The 27,828-nt window shown below is 45.7% G+C and overlaps 1 protein-coding gene across 5 annotated transcripts in view; it reads left to right on the top strand.

The window, feature by feature from the left end:
* HDAC3 (histone deacetylase 3) overlaps positions 1-27,828 on the top strand; it is a 72,980-nt gene that overhangs the window by 1,016 nt on the left and 44,136 nt on the right. The window contains exons 1-2 of one of the 5 annotated variants that reach the window (XM_085864165.1): positions 13,605-13,742; positions 13,959-14,041. In XM_085864165.1, coding sequence (XP_085720291.1) covers positions 13,688-13,742; positions 13,959-14,041 — 138 coding nt within the window. In that variant the 5' untranslated portion in view covers positions 13,605-13,687. Of the gene's footprint in view, positions 1-13,604; positions 13,743-13,958; positions 14,042-16,510; positions 20,126-20,246; positions 20,773-27,828 lie in introns of those variants that run through there. The other 4 variants (XM_085864170.1, XM_085864167.1, XM_085864166.1 and 1 more) reach the window with 4 other exon arrangements.

Genomic DNA, 27,828 nt, shown 5'->3' on the forward strand with positions numbered 1-27,828 from the left:
CCTAACGGGAGCAGCCGAAAGAAGAAGAAGAAGATATATATATATATATATATATCTTCTTCTTTCGGCTGCTCCCGATAGGAGTCGCCACAGCGGATCATCCGTATGATCCGCATCGTGATTTGGCACATGTTTTACGCCGGATGCCCTTCCTGACGCAACCCTGGTCGCCTCTTACAACACAGGGATATGGTACACCTATTTTTTAACCGGGGTATACACCGGCCCAGTATACTGGTACTCATTTCGCCGACCCCGGTAAAAGGATGACAGGCTGAGTCAACCCCCTGGTGTATTAATTCAGTGGCCCAACGGGGCTTGAACTCAGGACCTTTTGGATCCCAAGCTGCTGCCCTAACCACTGTGCCAACACCAGGCTCATACATGCATATATACATGCATATATACATGCATATATACATGCATATATACATGCATATATACATGCATATATACATGCATATATATATATACATACATACATACATACATACATACATACATATATATATACATACATGCATACATACATGCATACATACATACATACACACATCCAGCCATCCATTGGGAACACACTCTGTGTAGAGCGTCGGTGCTGCCTCAGCAGTCTCCTTGGCTAGTGGGCACAATCCTGGACGGGTCACCACCCCGACACAGGATACCAGTAAGCTGGCACTCATTTTTACGACCTCAGAAGGATGACAAGCAGTCAACCCCGCATGGTATTAATTCAATGGTAGTGGGGTTTGAACTCAGGATCCTTGGATCCTAAGCCCATCACCCGAACAATTAAACCAACACCAGGCACACACAAAAATACGTTGCGGGCCGGGGGTCGGGTGAGAAGACCACTGGGGTGGGGAGCTATCTCGGGTTCCCACAAGACAACCCGGAATTGCAGGCCGTCGCACACGGATAATTCCGTGATGCGGCGGGTCGCAAACCAACCGTAAACGGCAATAACTCAACCACGTGACTTTGGGTCCTCCGTCTAGTTTATCCGGTTTTACCCCAAAAAATAATCACGTGATCTAATTACCGTGGGACACGCCCTCGGTACGCCTTGTCCAAACCAGATTACTTTACCGGATCAGATGCAGCCGAGCGACACTGCCAAGGACACACCGGCTAAAAGGAATGGATCGTTGGAAATAAAGTCCCAGCGTCGTAAGGATATGGACCATGCTGGATCAATGAAAGAAAAGCCAAAAACGAGCTGGAAACATTTCTACAAAGGACTTATTAACAGGCAGGCAAGGAAAGGTATGTGGTACAATTAATAGCTTTTATTGTTGTGTGTGAGCAAAGATAGGGACAAAAGTGTGGTGCGATAATAATCAAGCAACTAACAAAAGCAGACACAGAGCAGAGTTATCCTGATATAATTCTTGTACACTCTTAACTTGTACAAGCGAGGACAGGCGCAATGACACACACATGCACACACACACACACACACACACACACACACACACACACACACACACACACACACACACACATCCCGATGAAGAGGAGTTAATGAAAAGAAAAGGAGAGGAGATGAGGCTAACGGTCTCTCAATACCTTGCACGATTGCTCAACCGTGCCACCAATACGTTTTGGGTGGATGCTCCGTTGGGCGATACCTCCCTGACAGCTGGCACATCGATCCAGAGATTGGGTGCGGCCCAATAGGCATGAAGGAAGGACTTTGGGCGGACTCAGAGGGCGGAGTCCGGAGCAATGGGCGGATGGGTGGAGTCAGCAGCAGTGGGCGGTAAAGAAGGCGGAGTCGGCAGGCGAATTGGTAAAGAAGGGCAGAGCCAGCAGGCGAATGGGCGGACTGTCGATCCAAAGCCAGACAGAACTAACTGACAGGAACGACGACAGGAACTGGCACTGGAACTGGAGCTGGAACAGGAACGCAGCACAGGAAAGACGACCACTAGCCCAGGACAAGCCGATAGGAACGAGCAGACAGGAGTGGTGAGCAGGAACGACACTGGAAAGACGACGATGACGACGGACAGCCCCGCGACCTGTCCTTTTATCGACCCCATGGTGGGGGCGGGGGTGACAACCCAAAGCGATGTGTCGTCACCCTAATCGGGCGCTCTGGTAGGGCCCCGGCGAGCACACGGGCCGGCCGCCATGACGGAAGTGGTCTCACTGTACTTCCGGCCAGATGGTTCCAAGCTGCGGAATCGTCTCGCTCCAAGCGCTGTGACATGAATCGCCCTGCACCGAACTCCCGGGCTGTCCACGGCAACCGGCGGTCAGCGCCGGTCAATGCGATGCCTGTCTGTAAGCCATGCGGCCCGAGCCGTACAGCCTCGCCAGGCAGAGAGGCAAGAGGACGTTCACCGTCCGCGGGAGTCACCCACAGCCGTGGTGGTCAGCGAAGACCGACGGTAAGATGCTATGGTAACACATGCGCAGACTCAAACACGATGTGTGCCCTGCTCAGTGTGCGATAATAAATTATCCCGGGACTGCAAGTGGGTCCGCCACCATTAAGCTTAAGCACGTGGCCATTTCGCAAAGGCGGTGTCGTGCCAGCCCTGATCTGTGTCAGGGAACTGAGGGAAAGGATTGGATATAATTATTGTATGTAGATTTGGATTGAAGAAGACTGCACTGAGTGCATACTGTAATTTGTTAGCACTTGGTGTGTCGCTCCGTCTATTTCCTCGGCACGGCATTCCTACAGCCATGCGGTTGTGTTGGTTACTCTTCTAGTCGCCTGAACAGTGAGTGGGGCGTCGGCGCTGTGGGGCACGCGCTCCGTGCAGTGTGAGCGGTTGGTGTTTTATTCTTTCTTCTTTCTTTCTGCGAGGACGCATTCTTACAGGAAGGGTGCGGCCGTGGTTTTTACAGATGGGTGTCTGAGTGTAGCGCCTGCTGGCTCACGCGAGGACCCCTTGCTTGGATTTACCCCAGGAATAGAGAAAAAAGGCAGAGTAGGAATGAAGTTCAGAGGTTTAGTCAGACCTAGCTATGAGATTTACACAACACACTGTCCCGTTCGACACACAAGACAAGAAGGAAGGGACTATCTGAACGTATATTAATGAAATAACTGACTGGGCACCACTGTATGGTGGCTGCTATTGGTGTTGGTGGGATGCGGTTTCCAGAACCGCAACAATATATACACAATATATATATATATATATATATATATATATATATATATATATATATATATATATATATATATATATATATATATATATTGTTGAGGGCCGGGGGTCGGTGGCGAGAACGACCACAAGGTGGGGGGAGTTACGTTGTCTCCCACCAAACTCCCGGAATTGTAGGCCGTCCCTCTCGGATAATTCCGTGAGGCGGCGGGTCGCTTAACCGACCGTGGACGCCAATACCTCCACCACGTAGTGTAGGGTCTTTTATCTAGAACCAATTTACCTAATTAACTATGCGGTGTCGTCTACCGGGAAACCTCGCCCTCAGTACGCCTTGCCCGAACCGGACCACTCTACCGACTACCAACTGCCAACTACCTTTCCAGTTTGGATGCAGCGAGCGAATCTGCCAAGGTCATACCGACTGGAATGAACGGATTATCGGGTATAAAAACCTGGCTAAAACTCAGATCCGAACCATGCTGGATCAATGAAAGAAAGGACGGAAACAAACTGGGAACATTTCTGCAGTAATTTATTTCCAAGCACTTACAAAAGAAAGACACAGAGCAGGTTTACGCGGGAACACAACAGGCAAGATTTACAATGATCAACTAAAAACACTTATGCAGTACTACTTAAAGACGGCGCCACACACTCAGACGCACCCTCAGACGAAAAGAAACCCAGATGTTTGCAAAGGACCCCTGCAGCCAGAGAGGGAGGTGAACTGAGATCGCAGTTCTCTTGGGTACCTGAACGTTGGAGGGAAGGGGTGCTCCGTGGTGTGGCACCTGTCAATGGTCGTGCGACTCGGTCTATGGCCGCTCGCGTGGAGACCGTGTCTGCGAAAGAGCCCGGGTCGAGTAGAGCAGAATCCGAGGTGGCGATCAGGGTTTCCAGCTCCCTCCCAAGACGACTCACTTTCCAGCTCACCAGACGACTCACTTTCCAGCTCACTCGCTCACCCTCTCAGCACTCAACCAATGAACCCTCCGACTCTCTCAGCCTCTACCCTGAGGATGGGGTCGTAATTTATAGATCACCCTCAGCGGGGAGGGGCCTTGGTGAAGCTGACGTCACTGTCCGCCTTGATTGGACGGGGCTTCCATGGGTCCACCCTTTCTGGGTGGGGTTTGTCCATACTGGGAAGCCTGCCCACTCCCTCCTGACATGCAGCTCAGCAATCTGGACCCATGGATTGAGGGTTACAACATCGAGATTGTGATTGCCACTGAAAACCAAAAACTTGGCTTGAACGGTGATGTAAACATCGCCCTGAACCTCCATCCCCCACCCCCACCTGTAGTAACAGGAGAAAAAAAGGCATTATGATACCTCCCAAGCCACCGACAGCAGTTCTGAATGCGCAAGCTGTGGTTCCAGGAATTGCCATGGGCCTCAGCCCTATGGCTTGCAACTTAGACAGTCTCAGGCAGCAATGTTCACCAGCCAGCTGATGGTCAAAACAAGAACCCACAGATTTTCTGCAAGCCAGACAACCACATTAGCCAAGAAGCTGAGGAGCCAGGACACAATGCTCCCGATTATTCCTGGTAGGGCAGCTGCAGCCTTCCCGGCAAGCTTTACTAGGTCCCAACCAAAGGACTGCAGGGGCTTTTTTGCCCACTTATTCAGTCCCTCCTTGTCAGTCGGAACGACGGGTGCTGGGGGTAGCGTTGGTGCCCCTCCACCACTTGTGAGTGTGAGCACTGGGGTTGAGACCTTAAACCTAAGTACAGTTAGGATGCTTGCGATTGTAACACTCTGCTCCTGAAATAGGGTGCAGAGGTGCTCTTCAAGTGTGGTGCCCTCATTCAAGACCCTGTTGATTGTTTCGCAGATCTGAGAGATTTGGGAGCGAAGTTTCTCGCAGATAGCAGAGGTGGCCTCCAAGCGGGCTGCTCTCTCCTCTTTAGGGTCTCGCAACCACTCCTCAACGAGTTCTCTGTCCTCTGGGTCAGTGGCCTCCTCCCGCTTTCTTTCATTCCAGGCGATGTCGACATCTAACTCCGAGAGTCTCACATTGTTTTTGATGACCCGTTGTGTCTGCAATGGCTTTGTGAAGTCCTTGGAGTTCACGGAGGCTCAGATGAGGCTCCCCGTGTTCTTGATCTTTGATCAGAGAAAGGTCGGTTTCCAGTGTCTGCACAGTGTCTGAAACTTCCGTGACTACCTGTGAGAGGTTTTGAAGCTCGACACTCTCAACAGTTGCTGCTGCCTTTCCCAGCCTGTTGGGAGCCATCTGCAAAGCCTTCACAGTCCGTGGGGACTGTTTAGATTCCCATTTCCAGTTTGGAAACCTTAACCCTTCACGGATAGCTCTTCCACCACCCCAATGGCTGGCTATTGTCGACAGTGCCAGAGGCTTGCCATTAAGGCTGTTAATGATATGAATATTTGGAAAGTCCTGGAGCCATACTTGGCCATTACCATCCACCTCAAATTTGGAGTGGTCACTCGCCATGGAGGGGGTGTGCCCCATTTTTTCCAGTGCATTGTGGTAGTCGTTTACACCTCCCTTGAGGAGCTTTTGTTGTTGTTCAATGAACGGTAGTACGCTACTCTCGGCTGGGTAATTTCACATGTTGGTCTCTTCCCCCACCCTACCTGTGCCCTACTCCCCCCCCTCTCTATATCATAACTCCAAATGTCAACGGTATTGTCAAACACTTCTACCTCCGTGCTTGGGGCATTTAAAGTCATCAACTGTGCGCTCCCCCCACCCCCCTCGAAAGCTGGATTTTCAATGGCAATGTTAAACCCTCCATTTGCCATTGTTGGTTGCAGCAAGGTTGCCACAATGGTACTGAACAAATACCACAGAGGGTTCAATTGCGAGAACTTGTGGAACCACTGTAACGTTGTCGTCCCAACAAACACAGGTGGGAACGGCTGTGGCTTCTTCACAATACGGACACAAACATAACCCTTACCGCTGGCTACTAGCCCGATTGGAGGTTAAGGGCATTCGGCAAAGTGTGGTAACCACCAACGATCCCTTGAAAATCGATCAGAATGAGCAGCTACTGGCGTGCAATTTCTGAATCCTGGGCCCCACGATGTGATTGTCCCAAAAACGGTACGTCTACTTTTCAGAATCTCCCTGAAGTTGACCGCCAAGAACCGCACCATGGTCCAGGACCTTGTGATCATGAAAAATACTTCAATCAAGATTAGTAGCAACAAGGTGATGAGTATTGATGACTCTGATTTCCATTGCTACTGTGACCTCTGGAAAACATCCTGTGAGTGCAAAAACGTAGCCTACCAGGGCATTAACCCAGCAAAGACCAAAATGTAACGATGCATAGAATTTGATCGAAAGACAAATCTAATGACCACGAAGAAGACAGATGAAGCCATCATAGAGACCTACGGCAGCCATTTCTACATCCTGCTGAACTCTGAACTGCTTGGTTCCCACATGCTATTCTACCAGTTGGCCCTGGAAGACAGACTCCAGTACAACCTCACATTTAATGACCATTCATACATGATCCTGGTAGAGGATAACACGACAGCCAGCTACTCCATCAAGAATATCTCGTTCAAGTATGATATGATGACGCAGTCAGAGCTGTTGTGGTTAATTTGCAGTCTGTACACGAGCCACCTTGCAATCTTTTATGACAGAGTCCTTTATGACAGGGACAGACAGGTCTACATATAAACTGTAGTAGCGAGCCAAGTTGAGCTTTTGCACTGTTTTTTTTTTTTTGACCAGAGGATCAAGTAACTTGAAGGGTGCACTCATCTTTCAGTCAAGACTTCAGGATCTGGGGTCCTTCTTGAATGAATGAATGAATGAGCAAGGGGTTTTCGCGGATGCGATCATTTTCTGATCCTCTGAAGGGCGGGCAACAGCACGAGCGGATTCTTTTTTGGCCGGCTGAATGTACACGTTAGCCCCAAAGCTAGCTATGACCTCATCATAAAGCTGTCAGGCCTGTCTATGATGCTGGCCTTTTTTGTGGGGATTCTGTACATCACCCTGTAGGGCTGGAAACTGCCCAGTTTGAGGCACATGATCAAGTCTATTCTGAGACTCGGGGTTGCGGGACTCTGCTATGATCTTGAAGAGACTAGATATACAGAGCTTCAACGTGGCCGGAAGCCTGTATTGCTTTGCTGAGACACTAAGGTCTTTAACAGTTTGTTTGTTTTTTGTATACATTGTCGAGGCTCGTATAAGAGCGAACACACAGAACATATAACATAGGGAGCAGGGGACAAGATGTGTGGAAGAGGGAAGCACAAAACAGTGTGGAACAGAGACATGAGGAGATCTGTGGAAGGGAGAGGGATGGGGCGGTGAACACGGGGTATATAAGATGGACATGACACGGACTTTCAGGAAGGAAAGCAGGGAATTTGAATGAGATGGGTTTGGGGTGGAATAGCATGGGTAGAAAAGATCATGGTTTTCAATGGGGGAAGACATGAGATGGTGGTGAACAGCTGTTTTGAAGACCTGGAGGGAGGAGTGGGATTGAAGAGAGTGTGGGAGTGTTTTTCAGAGGTGGGGGAAAAAAGAGGAATGAAAGAGTGAAGGTGAGCAGTGGTTCTTGATGTTGGCAGTTTCACCAGAAGGGGGGTTTTTGGAAGAGCTTGAGCACCCTGCCGAAATATAGGGGGGGCATAGCACAGACAGAGGAGGGGGCAAGGCTGGAGAGGAGATGGCAGAAGACAGAAAGACAACCGACCTGCCTGTGGTGAGAGAATGAGAGATCCAAAGACTCAGCTTCATCACAGGAGATGCCAATGATCCTTAAAGCCTTGGTTTCCACAGCGTGAAGCCGAGCTCGGTGTGAGGCAGGAGTACCACCCCAGAGGGGAGAGCAGTACTCCATCAGACTGCGGATGAAAACTTTGTCTGTAGTTAGGACCTCTGGTGTGCCAAGGAAGGACTTTTCATGACAGAGGATGCCTAGTAGGCGACTGACTTTGGAGGCCAGCTTGGAAATGTTGCTTTCCCAGGAAAGATCATGGCAGATCGTGAGACCCAGAAGCTTGAATGAAAGGACTTCTTCCAGAAGATTGTTGAGAAAGTAGATTGTGGGGGGGGGGGGGGTTCTAAACGGTCCTATCAGAGAGACATCACAAGAGTGAGGTTTGTCCGGATTGAAAGACATCTTCCACGTGTTGGACCAGTTACTGATTTTGCCCAGATGTGCAATGAGCGAAGAAGCTGCGGTTTTCCGGTCTGAGGGATGACCGATGGTACGACAGAGGGTGGACTCATCAGGAAAGAGATAAAGAGCATTTTCCAGAGAGTTGGAGAGATCATTGATGAAAACCAGAAAAAGAACAGGGCCCAGAACGCTACCTTGAGGAACTCCAGCCTGGACAGGAAGAGAGGATGAGAGAATTCCATTTAGGGCCACACGTTGACTGCGACAGGAGAGGAAGTCTGCGAGCCATGAGTGGAGATGGCCTTGTATACCATAGGGGGAGAGTTTGGTAAGCAGGGCAGGGTGCCACACCACATCAAAATCATGCGATATGTCTTGGGATACGGCTCTGATTTCATGTCTGGCATTGAGTACCTCCATCCGTTGTTGGGAGAGTAGAAGCAGCATATCCAGGGTAGAGTGACCTGGTCTGAATCCAAATTGATGATCAGAAATCAAGTCATTGGAGAAGAGGAAGGATTTAATGTCTGAAGTGATGATGGATTCCATAGCCTCGCTGATGATTGTATGAAGATGATGAGGAGAAGGCTGATTGGTCTGTTGTTGCTGGGATCTGTTTTTGCACCTTTTTATTCAGGGCAGTAATATTTGCTGATTTTCAAGCAGATGGCAGATGACCTTGAGCAAATGGGAGGGTAAATAGAACAGAGGGAGGTTGAGCAAGAGCAGAGGATTTGCTTATTCTTCTCTTTCATTGTTGTTGCAGATGCCACTTGCCATTTTTGTGTTCATTAAAGCCGACTGAAAGGTCGACTCGTTTCCCTCTGCTTCAATTTAGATCAACACAAAACTTACTATGGATCGGTTGCTCAGACCAAAAAGTCTTGATACAGATCCAAACTCAAGCTCGGCTGTTAAGGAATGGGAACACTGGTTTAAGCCTCTTCAGAACTTTCTTGCTGTTCTTCCCCCTTAAGGACTGAATAAACTAAGTGTTCTGACAATTTTTTTTTCCACCAAGGATCTATGAGAGTATTGTGGACTGTACCACATACGAGAACGCCATTGGAATAGTGGAGGCTTTGTTCATAAAGGTGGCTGAGGAGATTTTAGCCCGCTATCCCCTTGCTACTCGTCACCAACAAGCTGGCGAATCCTTGGATAAATATCTACAGCCCTTAAAGACTTTAAGTAAAGACTGCAACTTTAAGGCCATGACCGCTGCTCAACACCAATAAGAATCCATCAGTGGCCTACAATCCTCGTTGATGCATCAACGTCTCCTGGAAAATAAGACATTAGAGTTGGCAACTATGTTTGACCATACCAGGGCTTTAGATTTGGCACAAAAGAGTTCTGAGCTACACAGTGCGCCTTTGGGATCATCGTTCAGTGCAACTGCTTCTGAGCCAAAAAGTTCTGTTGAGGACTCACCTGACTGCTCATCTGTATCTGCTTCTGCCTGCAGTAAATGCTTATTTTGCGGTTACTCAAAGCATCCGTGTTCAAGATGTCCTGCACGTGAGGCCACACGTAATAAATGCCAGAAGAAGGGACATTTTGCGGAAGTCTGCCATTCGTCACCAGCTTCCTCAGTTTCTGGTGCTACCTCAGCTTCAGTGAGTCACCCTACCCTTGTCTCTGTAACAACTGCAGCCACACCTCCGGCATTCTCCAAAGCAACGTCTGAAGTTGTCATCGACAGGATTGAAGCCGATGGCCTCATCTGCAGCGGAAGCACTGGAAGCTTTGTTCATCCGGAGCTCGTCGGACGACATTCCTGAAAGATTTACCATTTGGGCAATGATGTTTCTATGGCCTCGGCATCTGTTTCAACACGAACGCTTGGGTTCTCCACAGTCAATATAACTTTAGAGGGACGGAACTACCAAGATGTCCAATTGTCCCAACTTCCCAAGCTTTGTGTAGACATTATCCTTGGGCAAGATTTTCAGCAACAGCACAACAGTGTTACATTTGAATACGGCGGTATTCTGCCTCCTCTCGGTCTTTGCAGACTGACTACCCTGTGTGTTGACCCTCTGGAACTGTTTGCTAATCTCATTGCCGAATGTCATCCTATTGCCACCAGGTCACGCCGGCACAACTTCGCTGATCGCAAATTTATTGAGAAAGAAACCCAGCGGTTGCTTCGTGAAGGAATCGTCAAACCGAGTAGTTCCCCATGGCGTGCGCAGGTCGTTGTCACGAAGGATGAAAACCACAAAAAACGGCTCGTGATTGATTATTTTGAGACTATCAACAGATTTACGTGACTTCATGGGGTACCCGCTCCCTTGTATCAACAACACAGTCAATAAGATTGCTCAGATATCTTATATCGTTCGGAGAAGGAATACATAACTCCCGACACCTTCTCGAGGTTATACTGTTCATCTACATGCCGGGACTATCGTTCACTACTTCACCTTCATGAGTCACTATGCCATCCAGGAGTCACACGTATGTCCCACTTCGTGAAATCTAGAAACCTGCCTCACTTGGTGGAAGATGTGTGAAAGATGGCCAGTTCATGCAAAATCTGTGCAGAGTGAAAACCTCGATTCTATCAGCCAGAAAGGGCTCATTTCATAAAAGCCACTCAGCCATTCGAACGCCTTAATATTGATTTTAAGGGACCTCTCCCAAGCATCAACAAAATCCAGTCCTTCCTCACCGTCATAAATGAGTACTCGAGATTCCCTTTTGTGTTCCCTGTGCGTATATGACAACTTCCACTGCCTTTGCCAACCTTTTGCCCTCTTTGGAATGGCCGCCAACGTTCATTCAGACCGCAGGCCCTCCTTCATGAGCATGGAGCTCCATGGATTCCTTACAAGTGAAGGCATTGCCAGCAGCAGAACCACTAGCTATAATCTGCAGGGTAACAGACAAGCTGAACGTTACAAAAGAGCCGTCCAGAAGGCAATCACTATGGCCCTGAGGTCACATGAATTGCTGACCAAGTGTTGGGAAATGGTCTTGCCTGATGTCCTGCACTCAATTAGTTTTCTCTTGTCAACAGCTAGGAACGCTACTCCCCACGAAAGACTGTCACATTTTGCTCGGCGTTCTGTGACTGGCAGTTCGGTACTGACCTGGCTATGCACACCTGTACCTACCTTACTTAAAAGACTTGTGCGCCACAGGAAGACGGAACCACTCGTTGACGTATAGGAACTCCTTCAAGCTAATCCACAGTACACCCATGTCCGCTACCCGGATGGTCGGGAAACCACCGTATCCATCCGACACTTGGCCCCGACAGGAGACACGAAGGAATGTGAACAACAAAATGATGGCCCTCGTGATTTGGAGAGTGGGACTGGCAGAGTTTTGCCGGAAACGAACGATCCGATTTTCATACCCCCTCAAGTTCTTGAGCAAAACGCTGAGAATAATGTTGATTTGCAACCTTTGCGACAATCAGAACGTGTCCGTCAAACCCCTATCGGCCTGGACCTCTGAGCATTGTCTTTTATGAGCAAGGGGAAAATGACATAGTTGTGTGTTCGATTGTTGCTGAGTTTTGTGATGGTGATAGTAAGATTGTGTGACAGTTTTTGATGACTTTGTGTTTTGCTTATTCTTCTCCTTCTCCTTTATAATTGTTGCAGATGCCAATCGCCATTTTTGTGTTGATTAAAGCCGCCTGAAAGGTCTACTCGGTTTCTTCCACTTTACAAACATGACATCCATACATACACTATATGGCCAAAAGTATTGGGACACCCCTTCTAATTGGTGGATTCGGCTATTTCAGCCACAACTATTGATGACAAGTGTATAAAATCAAGCACACAGCCATGCAATCTCCACAGACAAAGATTGGCAGGAGAATGGGCCGTACTGAAGAGCTTAGTGACTTTCAACGTGACACTGTCATAGGATGCCACCTTTCCAACAAGTCAGTTCATCAAATTTCTTCCCCGTTAGAGCTGCCCCAGTCAACTATAAATGCTGTTATTGTGAAGTGGAAACGTTTAGGAGCAACACCAGCTCAGCCACGAAGTGGTAGGCTACACAAGCTCACAGAACGGGACCGCCGAGTGCTGAAGCACTTTGCATGGAAAATCATCCGTCGTCGGTTGCAACACTCACTACCGAGTTCTTGACTGACGAAACGTCGTCAGCACAAGCACTGTTCTTCGAGAGCTTCATGAAATGGGTTCCCATGGCCGAGCAGATGCACACAAGCCGAAGATCACCATGCGCAATGCCAAGCGTCGGCTGGAGTGGTGGAAAGCTCACCGCCATTGGACTCTGGAGCAGTGGAAACGTGTTCTCTGGAGTGATGAATCACGCTTCACCATCTGGCAGTCCGACAGATGAATCTGAGTTTGGCGGATGCCAGGAGAATGCTGCCGGCCTGAATGCATCGTGCCAACTCTAAAGTTTGGTGGAGCAGGAATAATGGTCTGGGGCTGTTTTTCATGGTTTGGGCTTGGCCCCTCAGTTCCAGTGAAGGGAAATCTTAACGCTACAACATACAATGACATTCCAGACGATTCTGTGCTTCCAACTTTGTGGCGACGTTTTAGCGAAGTCCCTTTCCTGTTTCAGCATGACAATGCCCCCGTGAACAAAGCGAGGTCCATACTTTTATGGTATGTCGAGATCCGTATGGAAGAATTTGACTGGGCTGCACAGAGCCCTGACCTCAACCCCATCAAACACCTTTGGGATGATTTGGAATGCCGACTGCGAACCAGACATAATCGCCCACCATCAGTGCCCGACCTCACTAATGCTCTTGTAGCCGAACGGAAGCAAATCTCCGCAGCAATGTTCCAACATTTCGTGGAAAGCCTTCCCAGAAGAGTGGAGGCTGTTGTCGCAGCAAAGGAGGGACCATCTCCATATTCATGCCCATGATTTTGGAATGAGATGATACATGAGCAGGTGTTCACATACTTTTGGCCATGTGGTGTATATTCATAATCACATACACTTGATCCATTATATGTGGATATGTTTATCACATACCCACACAGACTGACAGACCCGAGCCAACGATCTACTGTCATCTATATTCCCCACAGAGGACATTAACTTGACGCTTACTGCCGCTTCCGGCTGCAGCAGGTCGGTGAACCCATCCAACAACTGAAGCAGTGTGATGGTTGAATGGTTTATTCTCAGTATATCGACCATGGCGGAATAGTTCGCCGCAGTCGCGTCGTACCGCATTGGTGCAAATAAATTCTTCAACACGAAATCGGTTTAAAAGTCGATAAAAGTATCTTTGAAGAAAGAAATACGCATTCACTTCAGTATTAGTGCAATCAAACGTACTTGAACGCAGTAACAAGCAAACTAATATTCCAGTGAAGAAGGAAAATGGAGTTAAGAAAAAAACAAACACAACCACACGGCGTACGTCATCACGCCGCTTCCTGATTGGTCGAGCTCGTGAAGTGCGAGATGGCGACTCGTGTGGCTTATTTTTACGACCCGGACGTTGGAAATTTTCATTACGGTGATGACTTGTAACCATTTTACGCTCTGTGGTGCTGATTTGTTAACATGTTCAATTTACGTGCATTCAACCAGTCTCGATTTCACGTCGACGTTGTTGCTTCTAAATGCAAGGAAAACTGCTGAACACATGGCACACCGCGAGTGCACCAATCAAGATGATGAATGAAACCGTCACCGTGCGTTGGTCCAACAACCGGGTGCTTTTGTTCCGTAGGTCCTGGTCATCCCATGAAGCCCCATCGTCTGGCACTCACCCACAGCCTTGTTCTGCATTATGGGCTTCACAAGAAGATGATGGTAAGAGATGTCCTTGTCACCCCGAACTTTGCCTTCACCCTGTTCAGCACTACTTTGCCTGTCAATCCCTCCACATCATGCATATGTCCAGCGGCCGTTTTGCAGTATTTTGCCTCTGAATTTGAGGAGTGATAACATTTTTTTGCTCTGCGTGCTTGTTTGGCAGTCAAACAGAATTGAAAAATTCATTCCAAACTTACCATTTGATGTCTTGAAGGACGCAAACAATACATACGTGCGAATCGCTGACGTCACGTGTTAGATCAGGTGGTGGGAAAGATGCTGCAGCAACGGCGATAAACTTGGATGATTTTTTTCTCTCCATCTTTCAAAACCCTTTATTTTATTTCGAGCGGGATTATGCACTTGAACATCGTCGGACACAAATCGCCGTCCTTTCACTTACAAAACCCTTTCCTTTCACGGGACTCGGACAAAATGTTATGGCGTTATACATTATCTGAACCAATCAAATTTGCTGCTTGCAGACCCTGCCCATGTCCCTTTAAAAAAACAAACAAATTCTCAAGGCTGCGTGGGGTAAGGTGGTCTATGTACTCTCTCTTGTTGGGAGTTTTTGCATTGCTCGATATCACTATATATTTTTGTGGGCCGGGGTTCGACGGCGATAAACGACCACTAGGTGGAGCAGTAGAGTCGCCTCCCACCGAACACCCAGAATTTAGGTTGTGACTCTGATAAGTCCGAGAGTTCACGAATCCCTTAGAGGACCGTGGTCACCAATATTTCAATGGCGTGAGGTAGGGTCCACTTGTCTAATTCCAATTTACTTAAGTACTCACGCCGTCCAACTACCAGGGAAAACGCACCCTCGGCCGACTTTGTCCGAATCGAGTCGCTATCACTGACTTGAATCTGGCGTAATCAAGCGGAAGTTACCAAAGCCGCGCCGGACCAAATGATCAATTTACGGCACGAACGGCTTTACTATTTCTCAATGCACACCTTGCCAGGCCAATGGAGGAAAGCACAGAAAACAGCTGGTACATTTAACAGGGGTTTATGTTACAAAGAATAATCGGGGAGGGGAACACAGAGCAGACTTATCAAGAATAAAAGGCAGGCAATGCACAATGAGCAAAATCACTTCACAATCCTACTTGAAGACGGGGCCCACGGGGACACACACACACACACACACACACACACACACACACACACACACACACACACACACACGCACACACACACACACACACACACACACACACACACACACACACACACACACACACACACACACACGAAACTAGACCCCGTGGGTCTATACAGTAGAGCCGGGCCGGGGTACCTGTCTGTCCCACCTCGTGCGGTCACACCACCGACTCGAGTCCACAACCCTGGCTGCTCAGCCACCAGACTTGCCCTCCAAAGAACCACAGACCGCTCCAACCGCGACCACGACCGTCTGCAGAGCCCTCGTCGACAACCACTCAGCCACAACGACAGACCGCTCGGCAATCGCCACAATCTCCTCTCTGCCGAACCCTGGTCCTCACAAACACTCTACTCTTCTGAGGTGGGAGGGGTCTCTTCTCGCCACTCACCTCCTGATTGGACGAGGGGTTGTCGATGACTCGTGGTGACCTCCCGATTGGCTGGGGCGTGCGTGTCATGCTCGCCCCTCTCTCATTCGCTTGAGGAAACGTCCATGCCCTGCCTTGGGGCGGAGCCTCGATCTGAGGCGATGGAGGCTCCGCCCATGCCTTCAGCCAAAAACACATGGGCAATGGCGACCGGGTCGAGTGTGGGACGGTGGCGTTGTAGTGGATGTAGTAGTAGTTGTTGTAGTTGTAAAAACCTAACTAAAATAATAACGCGTAGCGCAATTTATATTCCCATTTGATCGAAGGAAATTCCCATTAGACAGAAGGAGGGATTCCAACTGTACACATACTTATCAAAATAACTGAACTACGGGGACTCTGGCTGTTTGTGTGCACAAGGTTTCCAAATCTGCAACAATATAACATGGTGTCAGATTTATCAAGTATGCAATAAAGATTCCATTTCGATGGCAACGGTTCCGAACGACAAATTAATGGCATTTACAAATCATGGTGGTGACTCTTTATATTATTATTACTGACAGAGTACCCGCCCAACAGGCGATCCTGTTCTAAGCGTGCAACACATTCTTCGGACGCATACTTTTATTTGGGCGGTGTATAGGCAAGTGACAGCTCTGTTTAGGAAAAATAAATAACCCGGGTTACGTGCATGAAGCGAAAACCTACCTATTGCTTGTAATTCAAAACACCTCAATGCACTGTAAAATATGGGGATAGGAATACTGTACTGTAAATTTTGGAGACTTATAATACCAGGGAAAACCTAGAGGTGGTGCAACATGGTACACATTAACATCGAGAATATGCATCCCCCCCTCCCCCCCCCACCACCTTACCCTCTCAAGACCACCGGCAAAGATAAAAACATCCCGAAACATGAATTGAGGTTGTGCTGATCCTCTGTAGCAAGTCTGGATGAATTTGGCCCAGAACCATAGGAGGAGTAGCACGACGCACACACCACACACACATAAACACTGGTCCATGAATTATCGTAAGGATACCGTTGGTATAACTTTGGTTGGCTTTTGGGTGTTGCCAAAAGAACCCCTTGTTCATGATGCAGATAAGCCGAAGTTCAAATCCCATCTTGCATGTTGTGTTTATCATCTACCCATATCCTTGGAATTTGTGTAAAAATACACTGCCGACTTATTTTGGTGTCCTGAATGCGATCTATGTACAAGCTCATCCATGAGCCTCAGACCACCTTAGTTAAACAAACGTCGTCGTTTTTATATTTAACTCTGCCACTGAATGTGGACGGAGGTTAATTTTTCACCCCTGTTTGTCTGTCTGTGTATGTGAACAGATATCTCAAATTGAAACGAAATGATTAGATTTTGGTGAAGATCCAGGTCCAGATCCAGCCTATCGGTGGGATACAAAACATAAACTGTGACTGATGAATGCGCTCTACCGAGTGCCGTTCTAGTTTCCCTGCACATGTGAAGGGAAAAGCGAGGTTGACTGTCCACAAACAATGGTTTCTGATGGAGGAATAACTTGTTTTCCATTGAATGTCATATTTTGAACATGAATTGGAACACGAACCTGCAGTTTAACACAAGTTTGTCTCTGTATTCGTCCCGATCACACATGAGCAGAGAGGAGTTTAATAATATTTTTACTCTGTCTCCCTGCTTGACAGTTAAGCGAAATTGAAAATCATTCCAAACAGGAAACACTGTTTTTAGGATGTCATAATGGACACGTTCAACAGGCATGAATCTAACGTGTTAGATCGGGTGGTGTAGTAGACATTGCGTCAATCGCGGTAAAACAGCGGTAAATTCCCAAATATATTTATATATATTTTATAATACGACTTTTACAATCTTGACTTTATTTAAATTAAATTATCTACTTGAACACTGTAGAAGACAAATTGCCTTCTTTGCACTTTCAAGAACCTCCAGTTTTGCAGTACTTGTCCATGTTAAATAAGGTGGTATGTGAGACTGCTTCAATCGTGCTAAACTTCTGGAATTTTCTTTTTAACCGTCTCTAAAAATCATTATTTCATTTAAATTGAAGTATCTACTTAAACACTGTGTTGGGTAACGTGTTCAATGAACTCTCGAGTTAGCCCGTCACCAACGCAGCGGGAGACGGGGTTTTGCAGTCACGTGTGTCTGTTTATCTGTCTCTCAACTTTTTTGCCATAATTGAACTTTTGTTGTCAAATTTTGAATAAAGCTTTATTCTGAGAATATGGAGAATTCAAATTATGAATTTGGTCAAAAGGTCAAAGGTACTATTTCACATACAGAAGAAAAAGAGGAAGAAGAAGAAGTCTGAATACAAAGTGGATGGGCTTTGCATTTTCAGATGCTTTCTAAGTTACCTCCACCACCCAAGGTGTAAGAAGGTTATGTTTTCACCCCTGTCTGTCTGTCTGTTTGTGTACAGGATATCTCAAAACGTGGATGGATTCGGATGAAATTTTGTGTGCATGTTGGGTGTGTGACAAGGACGAACTGATTAGATTATTTTGGTAAAGATCCGGATCCGACTTCTAGAATTTTTTTAAGTGATTCTTCACCATCGAGAGATCGGGCGGAAAAGGACATACAGCAAAATATCTAAAAAAATTATTGGGCCCAATATGTTCAACTGGATGAGGCATTGCGTTGCAAAGGTATGTGCTCTACCGAGTGCCCTTCTAGTTAGTTTAGTTTCACTGACTACTTTTGTACAAGCACTCTCTTATGTGGACTGCAATGTCCACCTGGTCACCATTCCAACTGCAGCTCAATCTGAATGCTAGATGCTGTGTTTTATCCACACTTTGGGCTGACACGGTTCACTATTGTGATAATGTGCAGGAATTCCCATAATTGATTGTTCCAATGCTACAAACATGCTTTGAATACTCTTCGGAGATTCGGATCCTCTGTCTTTTGTGACTGCAATTTAATTACTTAAAGCAACACGAATCATCATCATCATCGTTTTACGATCGTTTCCATGCTTGCATGTGTAAGCCATGGTTCACCTACTGGCTGCTTTCCAGGCTGTACGATCACTTGCTAGCCTTCTTGTGAGGCCGTTAACTCTAAGATCGTCTCTGAGCAACACATGCCATGTTTTCCTTGGACGGCGTCTAGCTCTCCTTCCATTCACATTCATATTTATACACCTCTTCACACAACTACCCACCCAATCCTTTCCACATGTCCAAACCATCTCAACCTACCCCTTCACATAACCTCACTAATGATTTCTCTACCGAACCTATCTCTTAATTCCACATTTGATTTCCTATCCTTCAGTGTCACATCACACATCCACAGCACCATTCTCATTTCATTTCGTTCACACCTCCATTCATCCTCCTTTTTGATCACCCATGTTTCACTGCCATACAACATCACACTTCTAACGCAAGCTGCATAAAGTTTTCCCTTTATTGGATGGAGGTCTGTCGATGTCAATTGGGGTAACAACTCCCTAAAACTTCCTCCAGCCACTTCTAATTCTTGCAATCGCTGCTGCCTCCATACCACCACCTGCAACAATCATATCACCAAGGTAACATAACTTAGCTACACATTCCAGGGATACATCCCCATAAACTAACCTTTCCGCTCTAACTGGAGCCACTTGTTTACCTGCACAAACAGCACATGCCTCCATACCCTCCTTCCATACTGTATATTGACCCATTACCTCTTCCACATTGTCGGCTATCAGCATGCAGGAGTTACCAAGGTTAGCCTCCTTTAAATAGCCTCAAGAACCATTACACTGGGCTGCATTTGAAATATTTTTTTTCAGAGGTCTAGGTTTTCTCAACGGTTCTTGTATGTTTTTGCATGCTGAATTCAGAAATGTATCTAATTTCGCTCGATCAGGTCAAGTTTTTATATTCTATCGCAATTTTAAGGGGGAAAAAAAAAAAACTTTTTGTTTTTTTAATTCAAAATCAGACTTACATTGACAGAAAATCTACAAGTATACATATAATGACACACAAGTGCACTTGATGTGGAAGAAAGTGCCTTCTCAATTACTTTCATTTCAATTTCAGAAAAATCTAGATAAATCGTTGTTTCTGGCAACACCCAACTTCAGTCGCTCCAGCAGCTGCGTGGCTCAGTCTGGTGTGAGCTGTCCACTTAGGTGCACATGAGCGGCAGTACGTCCTGCGTAGTGTCCTCCTTACTATAACATTACTGTGATTCACGATGAATCGAAAGTGCAAGAATGACCCAAACAAGTTCTGCTATATCTGTGGTGAAGTGACCATGCCAGACCGGCAGTCTAACATCACACGTTTTATAAGGAAAAGCTATCACGCATACTTTGGAATGAAACTTGCTGACCAGGACAAAGCCTTTGCCCCTCACATATGCTGCAAAACGTGCGTTGAGAGTCTGCAGTGCTGGAGCCACAAGAAGATTGAGTGTCTGCCTTTTGGTATCCCAATGGTGTGGAGGGAGGGAAGAGATCATACTAATGACTTATTTCTGTATGACAAACCTACAAGGTGAGTTTATCAATTTTGTTTGCGTTTCATTTTTGTTTAATAAATTCCCAAACATTCTAAATTGTTTAACTTTATATATCATGTCACCCCCTTGACGGTATGTCTATCTCTTTCATTTTAGGCATAAATCGAAAAAACAAGCAACACTTAAAGTATCCAGACATGCCATCTGCCATTAAACCAGTGCCTCATGGACCAGGAATTCCAATTCCAGCACCATTCAGCACCAGGACATTCGGCGTCCAATTCGATGAACAAATGGAAGATGGTGACATATCTGGTAGATATCAACCTACGGGCGAGACAAGTCAACCAAAACTCTTTAGCCAAGCGGAGTTGAACAATTTGACACGAGATTTGTGTTTGTCCAAAGAATCTGCTCAGTTGCTAGGGTCACAAACTTCGTGAAAATTGTTTGTTAGCTCCTGAAACTACATTCTCCTGGTACTGCAGCCGTGAAGAAGTTTCGAGAATATTTTAGTTCGGACGATGAAGTTTCTCTGGTTTACTGTAGCAACATCACCAGCCTTATTGCAGCTATGGGTTTAGCGTATGATCCTACAGAATGGCGGCTCTTCATCGACTCCTCAAGTAGAAGCTTGAAAGCAGTACTACTCTTCAATGGCAACAAGATCGCGTCTGTTCCGGTGAGTCACTCGGTACAGATGACTGAGAACTATAGTAACATGGAGCATTTGCTAACTGCTTTGAAGTACAAAGATCACAATTGGATGATTTGCGGAGAACTAAAGGAATGATAGTGTCAACCTAGTTACATATATTTTTCTACTTTATTTATTGAAATATTCTTAACATGGATTAAAATATATATTTTTAATAAACTGGAATAACAAATTTTAAAACAAATATGTGTGTTCTTTATTATTTATAGGTCGTGTCCATGGTGCTGGGTCTACAAGGCGGCTGCACCAAATAACCCTGCTTTCTCTGTCTGTGGGACAGCCGAGCAGACAAGCAGCACTATGTACAACGCAACTGGCCAAAAAGATCTGGCCTGGAACCAGGTTCCCACAACGTTGTGTCACACGCTCTTGTGAATCCTCAGAAGCTTCTACTTCCGCCACTGCAAATCAAGCTTGGACTTATGAAGAATTTTGTCAAAGCACTGAACAAAGAAGGTCGAGCTTTCGCTTTCCTGAACAATAAATTTCCTCGCGCAAGTGAGGCCAAACTGAAAGCAGGCATTTTTGATGGCCCTTCGATCAGGGAGCTTATGAAAGATCCTAAATTTGACGAAAGTATGGAGAGCAATGAGATTTATTCAAATCCTCATTCAAATCCATTGTGACGAACTTTCTGGGCAATCACCGAAGTCCAGAGTATGAATGTGTTGTGGAAGGGCTCCTGCAGAGCTTCCAGGCTCTTGGTGCACGCATGTCCATAAAGATGCATTTTCTCAGCTCGCATTTAGACTACTTTCTGTAAAACTGTGGTGATGTCAGCGAGGAGCAAGGAGAACAGTTTCACCAGGATATTCGGGTGATGGAAGAGAGGTACCAGGGCCGATGGGATGTCAACATGCTTGCAGACTTCTGTTGGTGCCTCAAGAGAGATGTTACAGATGCGAAACACAAACGAAAATCTTTGCGAAAGCCATTTACTCCGCATTAATTATTTTCCTTCGTCTTTTTAATGTTGAATTCCGCATTAACGGTACTTGTGCGTCATTTTATATATAATTTGTACATTTTCTGTCAATGCAAGTCTGATTTTGAATTTTTAAAGATGCTAATTAAAAAAACAAAAATTTTGATTATACTTTTTCCTTAAAATTGAGATTTTCCTTAAATTTTTTTTTAACTTGACCTGATTGAGCAAAATGAGATGCATTTCTAAATTCAGCATGCAAAAGACATATTGGGACCGTTGAGAAAACCTAGACCTCTGAAATGACGCACACCAGTGCAATGAACAGGATTGGGCTCAAGACTGACCCCCTGATGAACACCCACATTCACTTCAAAATCCTCACTCTGCACTCCATTTACCCTCACAGAGGTTTTTTAGCCATCATACATTGCCATGACTACCCTAACTAACCAATCCTCCACACTAACTTTCTCATGGACCATTATACTACTTCCTGAGCAACCCAATCAAATGCCTTCTCCAAATCCACAAATAGAAAGTGCAGTTGTTTATTCTTCCCCAGATATTTTTCCTGTAATTTCCCAACTATAAAAATTACCTCTATCGTGCCCCCTTCCTGCCATGAAACCACATTGCTTTTCATGTATATTAACACTGTCTTATCAATTTATCCATGACGCTCTCTACCACTTTCATTCCATGGTCCAGCAACTTCACACCCTGACAGTTGCTCTGAATTAGGGCATCACCCTTCTATATATATATATATATATATATATATATATATATATATATATATATATATATATATATATATATATATATATATATATATATGTATATGTATATGTATATGTATATGTATATGTATATGTATATGTATATGTATATGTATATGTATATATATATGTATGTATATGTATATATATATGTATATATAAGTATATATATATATATATATATGTATATATATATATATATATATATATATATATATATATATCCACCATTACACTCTTCATCCAATCATCTGGGACAGATGTCTCCCTTATAATTACATTTACCAATTTAGTTATTAAATTCACTCCAATATTACCAGATGCCTTCAGCATCTCTGCGACAATACCACTGCTGCTCGCCGCTTTACCATTCTTCATTTCATCAATGGCTGTCTTCACCCATTCAATCTTTATCTCAGGTGGTGGGCCCTGCACTGGCTCCACTGTCTCCAGGATATCCCTGTTCCAAGGGAATTCCTCATGCAGCAGTTGCTCACAGTAACTCTTCCAAGCATTTCTGTTCTCCCCATGGTCAACCAGTACATTTCCCATATCATCCTTCACACATTGTTCTCCTATGAGATCCTTATTTTGACCGATTATTTGCTTTGCTATCTTAAATATCTCCCCTCTACTATCTGCATTATTTATCACATCCGAAAGTGAATCCTGTACTAATTCTTTAGCCTTGTAAACTTCCCTTCTTGCCCTACGTTTAGCCACTAACTATTCCTCCTTATCCCTCCCGTTTTCTAAACGGTTTTCTTTTTTCTTGAATCGCCAAATCCACCTCATTATTCCACCACCATGTCGACTCGTGTCTAGCTGGGCCCTTCAACCACCCACATGTCTTTTCAGTAGCTCGCAGCAGCCCATCTTTTGAAAAGTTCCAACAACTCTCTGCATCCTCTCCTGCCATAGAGTTTCCAAGATTCATTTCCAGAAGTTCCCTCGAGAAATGTTCCTTTACATTCTGATCTCTTAGTTTCCACACTCTTCTCCTTGGGACATAACGTTTCCTCTTTTCACGACTGCAACTTAACTTTACATCACGCACGAGCAGCCGATGTTGGAAGGCACATTCTGCTCCACCTATTGTTTTTACATCCTTAACCAACTTCCAGTCTAATCTCTTCACTAGAAAGTGGTCTATCTGGCTCTTTATACTTCCTGACTCATTCTGCTCGGCCTCTTCTGAAACATCCCAAAACTCAAGTGTTCTTCCACCTTCAATGTTTCGAGCTCCGAAACCTGACCCACCATGCACACCCTCATATCCTTCTGCCAACTCTCCAGCACGTCCATTCAAATCCCCTCCCATCACAACAACTTCTCTCTCACTAATCCTTGAAACAACATGCACAAGCATATCCCAAAACTCATCCTTCTCCTCCTCACTTAATCCGACCTCTGGGGCATATGTTGATACTACTGTGAATATACATTTATCAAACAACAGCTTTTAGACTGCAACTCTTGCATTTACCCTCCTAACCTCCAACACTCTCTCCACCCACTTCTCAGCCACCATAATCCCAACACCACCATTTCCAGTCACAACCTATCCAAAAGAATTTGTACCTATCATTTCTACCTTTGACCATTCTTTCAGCACCTCGCCTCCACCTGGTTTCTTGCACAAAGCATACATCCACTCTTCTGTGGCTCAAAGTTTCCGCTCTCACCAGCTCTATCACGCATAGTACCGACATTCAGACTCGCAACTCTAACACCTATCTTGTCACGCTGAGTGGGTGCTTTATGTGTGACAAGTTTGCTCTCATTTGTAATTTGCACAGCCATAGATTTCAAAGAAGAGGAAAGCGAGAAACCTGAGTATGAAAGCCACCCTCCATGGTATATGCCACAGCAACACCAGATATCAGTGAGCTTATGTGACCTGATGCCGTAACACCAACAATCCAGTGGCCTCGTGAGTGACCCACCCCTGCCCGCTTCAGGGACACCCATCCATGTGTGACATGGCACTAAAGCAGGCAGGGTATTATTTGCATTCTGATAGATCAGCCTCTCAGTACGTTGCGACTGGGTTCGGGCTCCTGTACCATCAGGCGGTAAGTGCTAACCTGTTAAGATACACACCCTGTACCCTCTGGACAATGTAGGAACACTGCTCAGTGTTACCCTGGCAACTAACCCAGATGGGGAAGCACAAACTCAGGTCTCCATTTTGCCAAATGGCATGTTTGAGGCATGTTTTTGTGGCCGGATGCCCTTCCTGCCGCCACTGCAGTATCAGCTGTGGGCCTCACCTTTGTCTAAAGAGACATACCCTACGAGGCAGCAGAAGGATTTGCAATCGGTTTCCTTCTTGGTGGACTGCCTACGAAGGCTAAAGAGCTCCACCTGCCCTCGTTGGGTTGGTGAGTGCAAAAGCACATCCTCACATCCGAGTAACATACACTCTACACCTCCAGGGTACCAACTTACTCCAAGATCCTCTAGACATTTAGCCAGTGCACTCAAGAGCACTGTTACCATAGTGTACCACGAGGAGGTAGTCTGGAAGTCTTGGCAAGAGTAGAAGCTTTGTACCGGAAGGAAGGACTGACACATTCGGCCTTCTTTTCGCTCACAGAGCTATCCAGCGGCCATATCTAAAAGCAAGGAATGGTAAACCACAACTCACCTTGCTACAGCACAAGATGCATACACCTGCCCTGTGGGAAACCACCACACAACAAATTATTAACTACTCAAAATATTAACTGTCAAGGAATTCTAACTACACTGACAAACCACCAGGCGTGTATGGGACGATAGGCCACCACGTCTGTCTGTAATTTACATGCAGGTCAGTGGTTTAAGAACCACATGGCCATGGTGAATCTACCGACGGTGATAAGCCGAGCAGAGCTTTTCAGCGGCTCACTTTTATGTGGTGCCTTAAATGCACGAGGCCAATTCGCCCGTCTAACGGGTTTATCGTGCCAAATGAACGAATGCACTTGGAGTTCTGTGTCACCCCAAATTTCCATGAAACAGGTTCTCATTGACAAGGAGAAGCAGAGAGGGCAGAGGTGTGTTGGAAAACTCAAAACCTTACTCGAGTAACTCCAATCACAATACAGGTTGAATCATTTATTTAATACATGATCGTGGAGAAAGACAATCAATGCAATGTGATTGCTTTTTGGCTTGATGTTCCAAACAGAGTTTCTTAGATAAGGAACAGAAATGGGAGGGTGATCCACTCACATGTAAGCAAATTGACTAATCACATTTTGATAAGAAAGAAACAATGTTTCTTTCAAGGATGTTTCAAGGATGTTTTCATCCTGACTTTTTGTTTCAAATGCAAATTCCTATTGTATGTCCTCGAGCACTTTCAAGCTTTATCAGATGTTTTGCATTGCTTCACTGTCCTCCCCCTTTACGACGATTGTAAACTTCATTTCAACATAACAATGCCCTGTGTTCATGTGATTTCTAGAGGTTCACTACACTGCAAATTTATTCGTCATTATTCATTAATTAAGCATTCCTGTATCTCACTGGTGCCCGACTCACTGGTGACAACCAAAGCAGCTTTATTTAATTTAACTTGCCAACTAAATGAAATAAAGAAAATAATATATTGTTACACAGTTAACTAACGCACTATATCTATTCATTATAAAACAACCATCAGTATGCGATTATCCATTATCAAGTACACTACATGGCCAAAAGTATGTGGACACCTGCTCGTCCAACATCTCATTCCAAAATCTTGGGCATTAATATGGAGATGGTCCCCCCTTTGCTGCTATAACAGCCTCCACTCTTCTGAGAAGGCTTTCCACAAGATGTTGGAACATTGCTGCGGAGATTTGCTTCCATTCAGCCACAAGAGCATTAGTAAGGTCGGGCACTGATGTTGGGTGATTTAGGTCTCGCTCGCAGTCGGCGTTCCAAATCATCCCAAAGGTGTTCAATGGGGTTGAAGTCAGGGCTCTGTGCAGGCGAGTCAAGTTCTTCCACACCGATCTCGACATACCATTTGTGTATGTACCTCGCTTTGTGCATGGGAGCATTGTCATGCTAAAACAGGAAAGGGCCTTCGCCCAAACTGTTGCCACAAAGTTGGAAGCACAGAATCGTCTCGAATACCGTTGTATGCTGTAGTGTTAAAATTTGCCTTCACTGGAACGAAGGGGCCGAGCCTGAACCATGAAAAACAGCCCCAGACCATTATTCTTCCTCCACCAAACTTTACGGTTGGCACGATGCATTCAGGCCGGTAGCATTCTCCTGGCATCCACCAAACCCAGATTCGTCCGTCGGACTGCCGGTTGGTGAAGCGTGATTCATCACTCCAGAGAGCGTGTTTCCACTGCTCCAGAGTCCAATTGCGGTGAGCTTTACACCACTCCAGCCGACACTTGGCATTGTGCATGATGATCTTAGACTTGTGTGCGGCTGCTCGGCCATGGAAGCTCATTTCATGAAGCTCTCCATGAACAGTGCTTGTGCTGCCGTTGTTTCCAGTCAGTTGGGAACTCAGTAGTGAGTGTTGCAACCGATGACAGACGATTTTTCTGCAATACGTGCTTCAGCACTCTGCGGTCCCGTTTTGTGAGCTTGTGTGGCCTACCATTTTGTGGCTGAGCTGTTGTTGCTCCTCGACGTTTCCACTTCACAATAACAGCATTTACAGTTGACCGGGGCAGCTGTAGCACGGCAGAAATTTGATGAACTGACTTGTTGGAAAGGTGGCATCTGATGATGGTGCCACATTGAAAGTCACTGAGTTCTTCAGTACGGCACATTCTCCTGCCAATGTTTATCTATGGTGATTACATGGCTATGTGCTTGATTTTATACCCCTGTCAGGAATGGGTGTGGCTGAAATAGCTGAATCCACTCATTAGAAAGTGTGTCCGCATACTTTTGGCCGTGTGGTGTATATTTTAAAGTATCAGAGTAGCAGGGTCGTATCTACAGAAAATAGTGCCTATGGCAAGCACTGAAATTGTGCCCTTGTCCAAACATCTGACACCCATCTTTTGGATAACTACCATAATATCAGCTCAAAAATACAACCCAAGCTCGTTAATCTTTTAATTAACAAATTATGGCACTACATGAAAATTACAACTGCACCTTCCTTGCTTTCACTGATGCAAATTGGTCTGTGATGTGCTCAAAGTCAGTTTTTTTTTTCAGTTTCTTCTCTTCCTACACTCAACAGAGCAAGATCACAGTCTGCCTTGACCCATGGAGGCTCTCAAATATGAAAGTATTAGTTTTAACTTGCTCAATGATCTCTCACAGCTGGCGATGGAAACTGCGATGCTTATCATTATCTGA

This window comes from Eptatretus burgeri, chromosome 18 (assembly GCF_056783735.1).
Source record: "Eptatretus burgeri isolate ZD-2024b chromosome 18, Ebu_testis_v1, whole genome shotgun sequence".
Taxonomy (NCBI): Eukaryota; Metazoa; Chordata; class Myxini; order Myxiniformes; family Myxinidae; genus Eptatretus; species Eptatretus burgeri.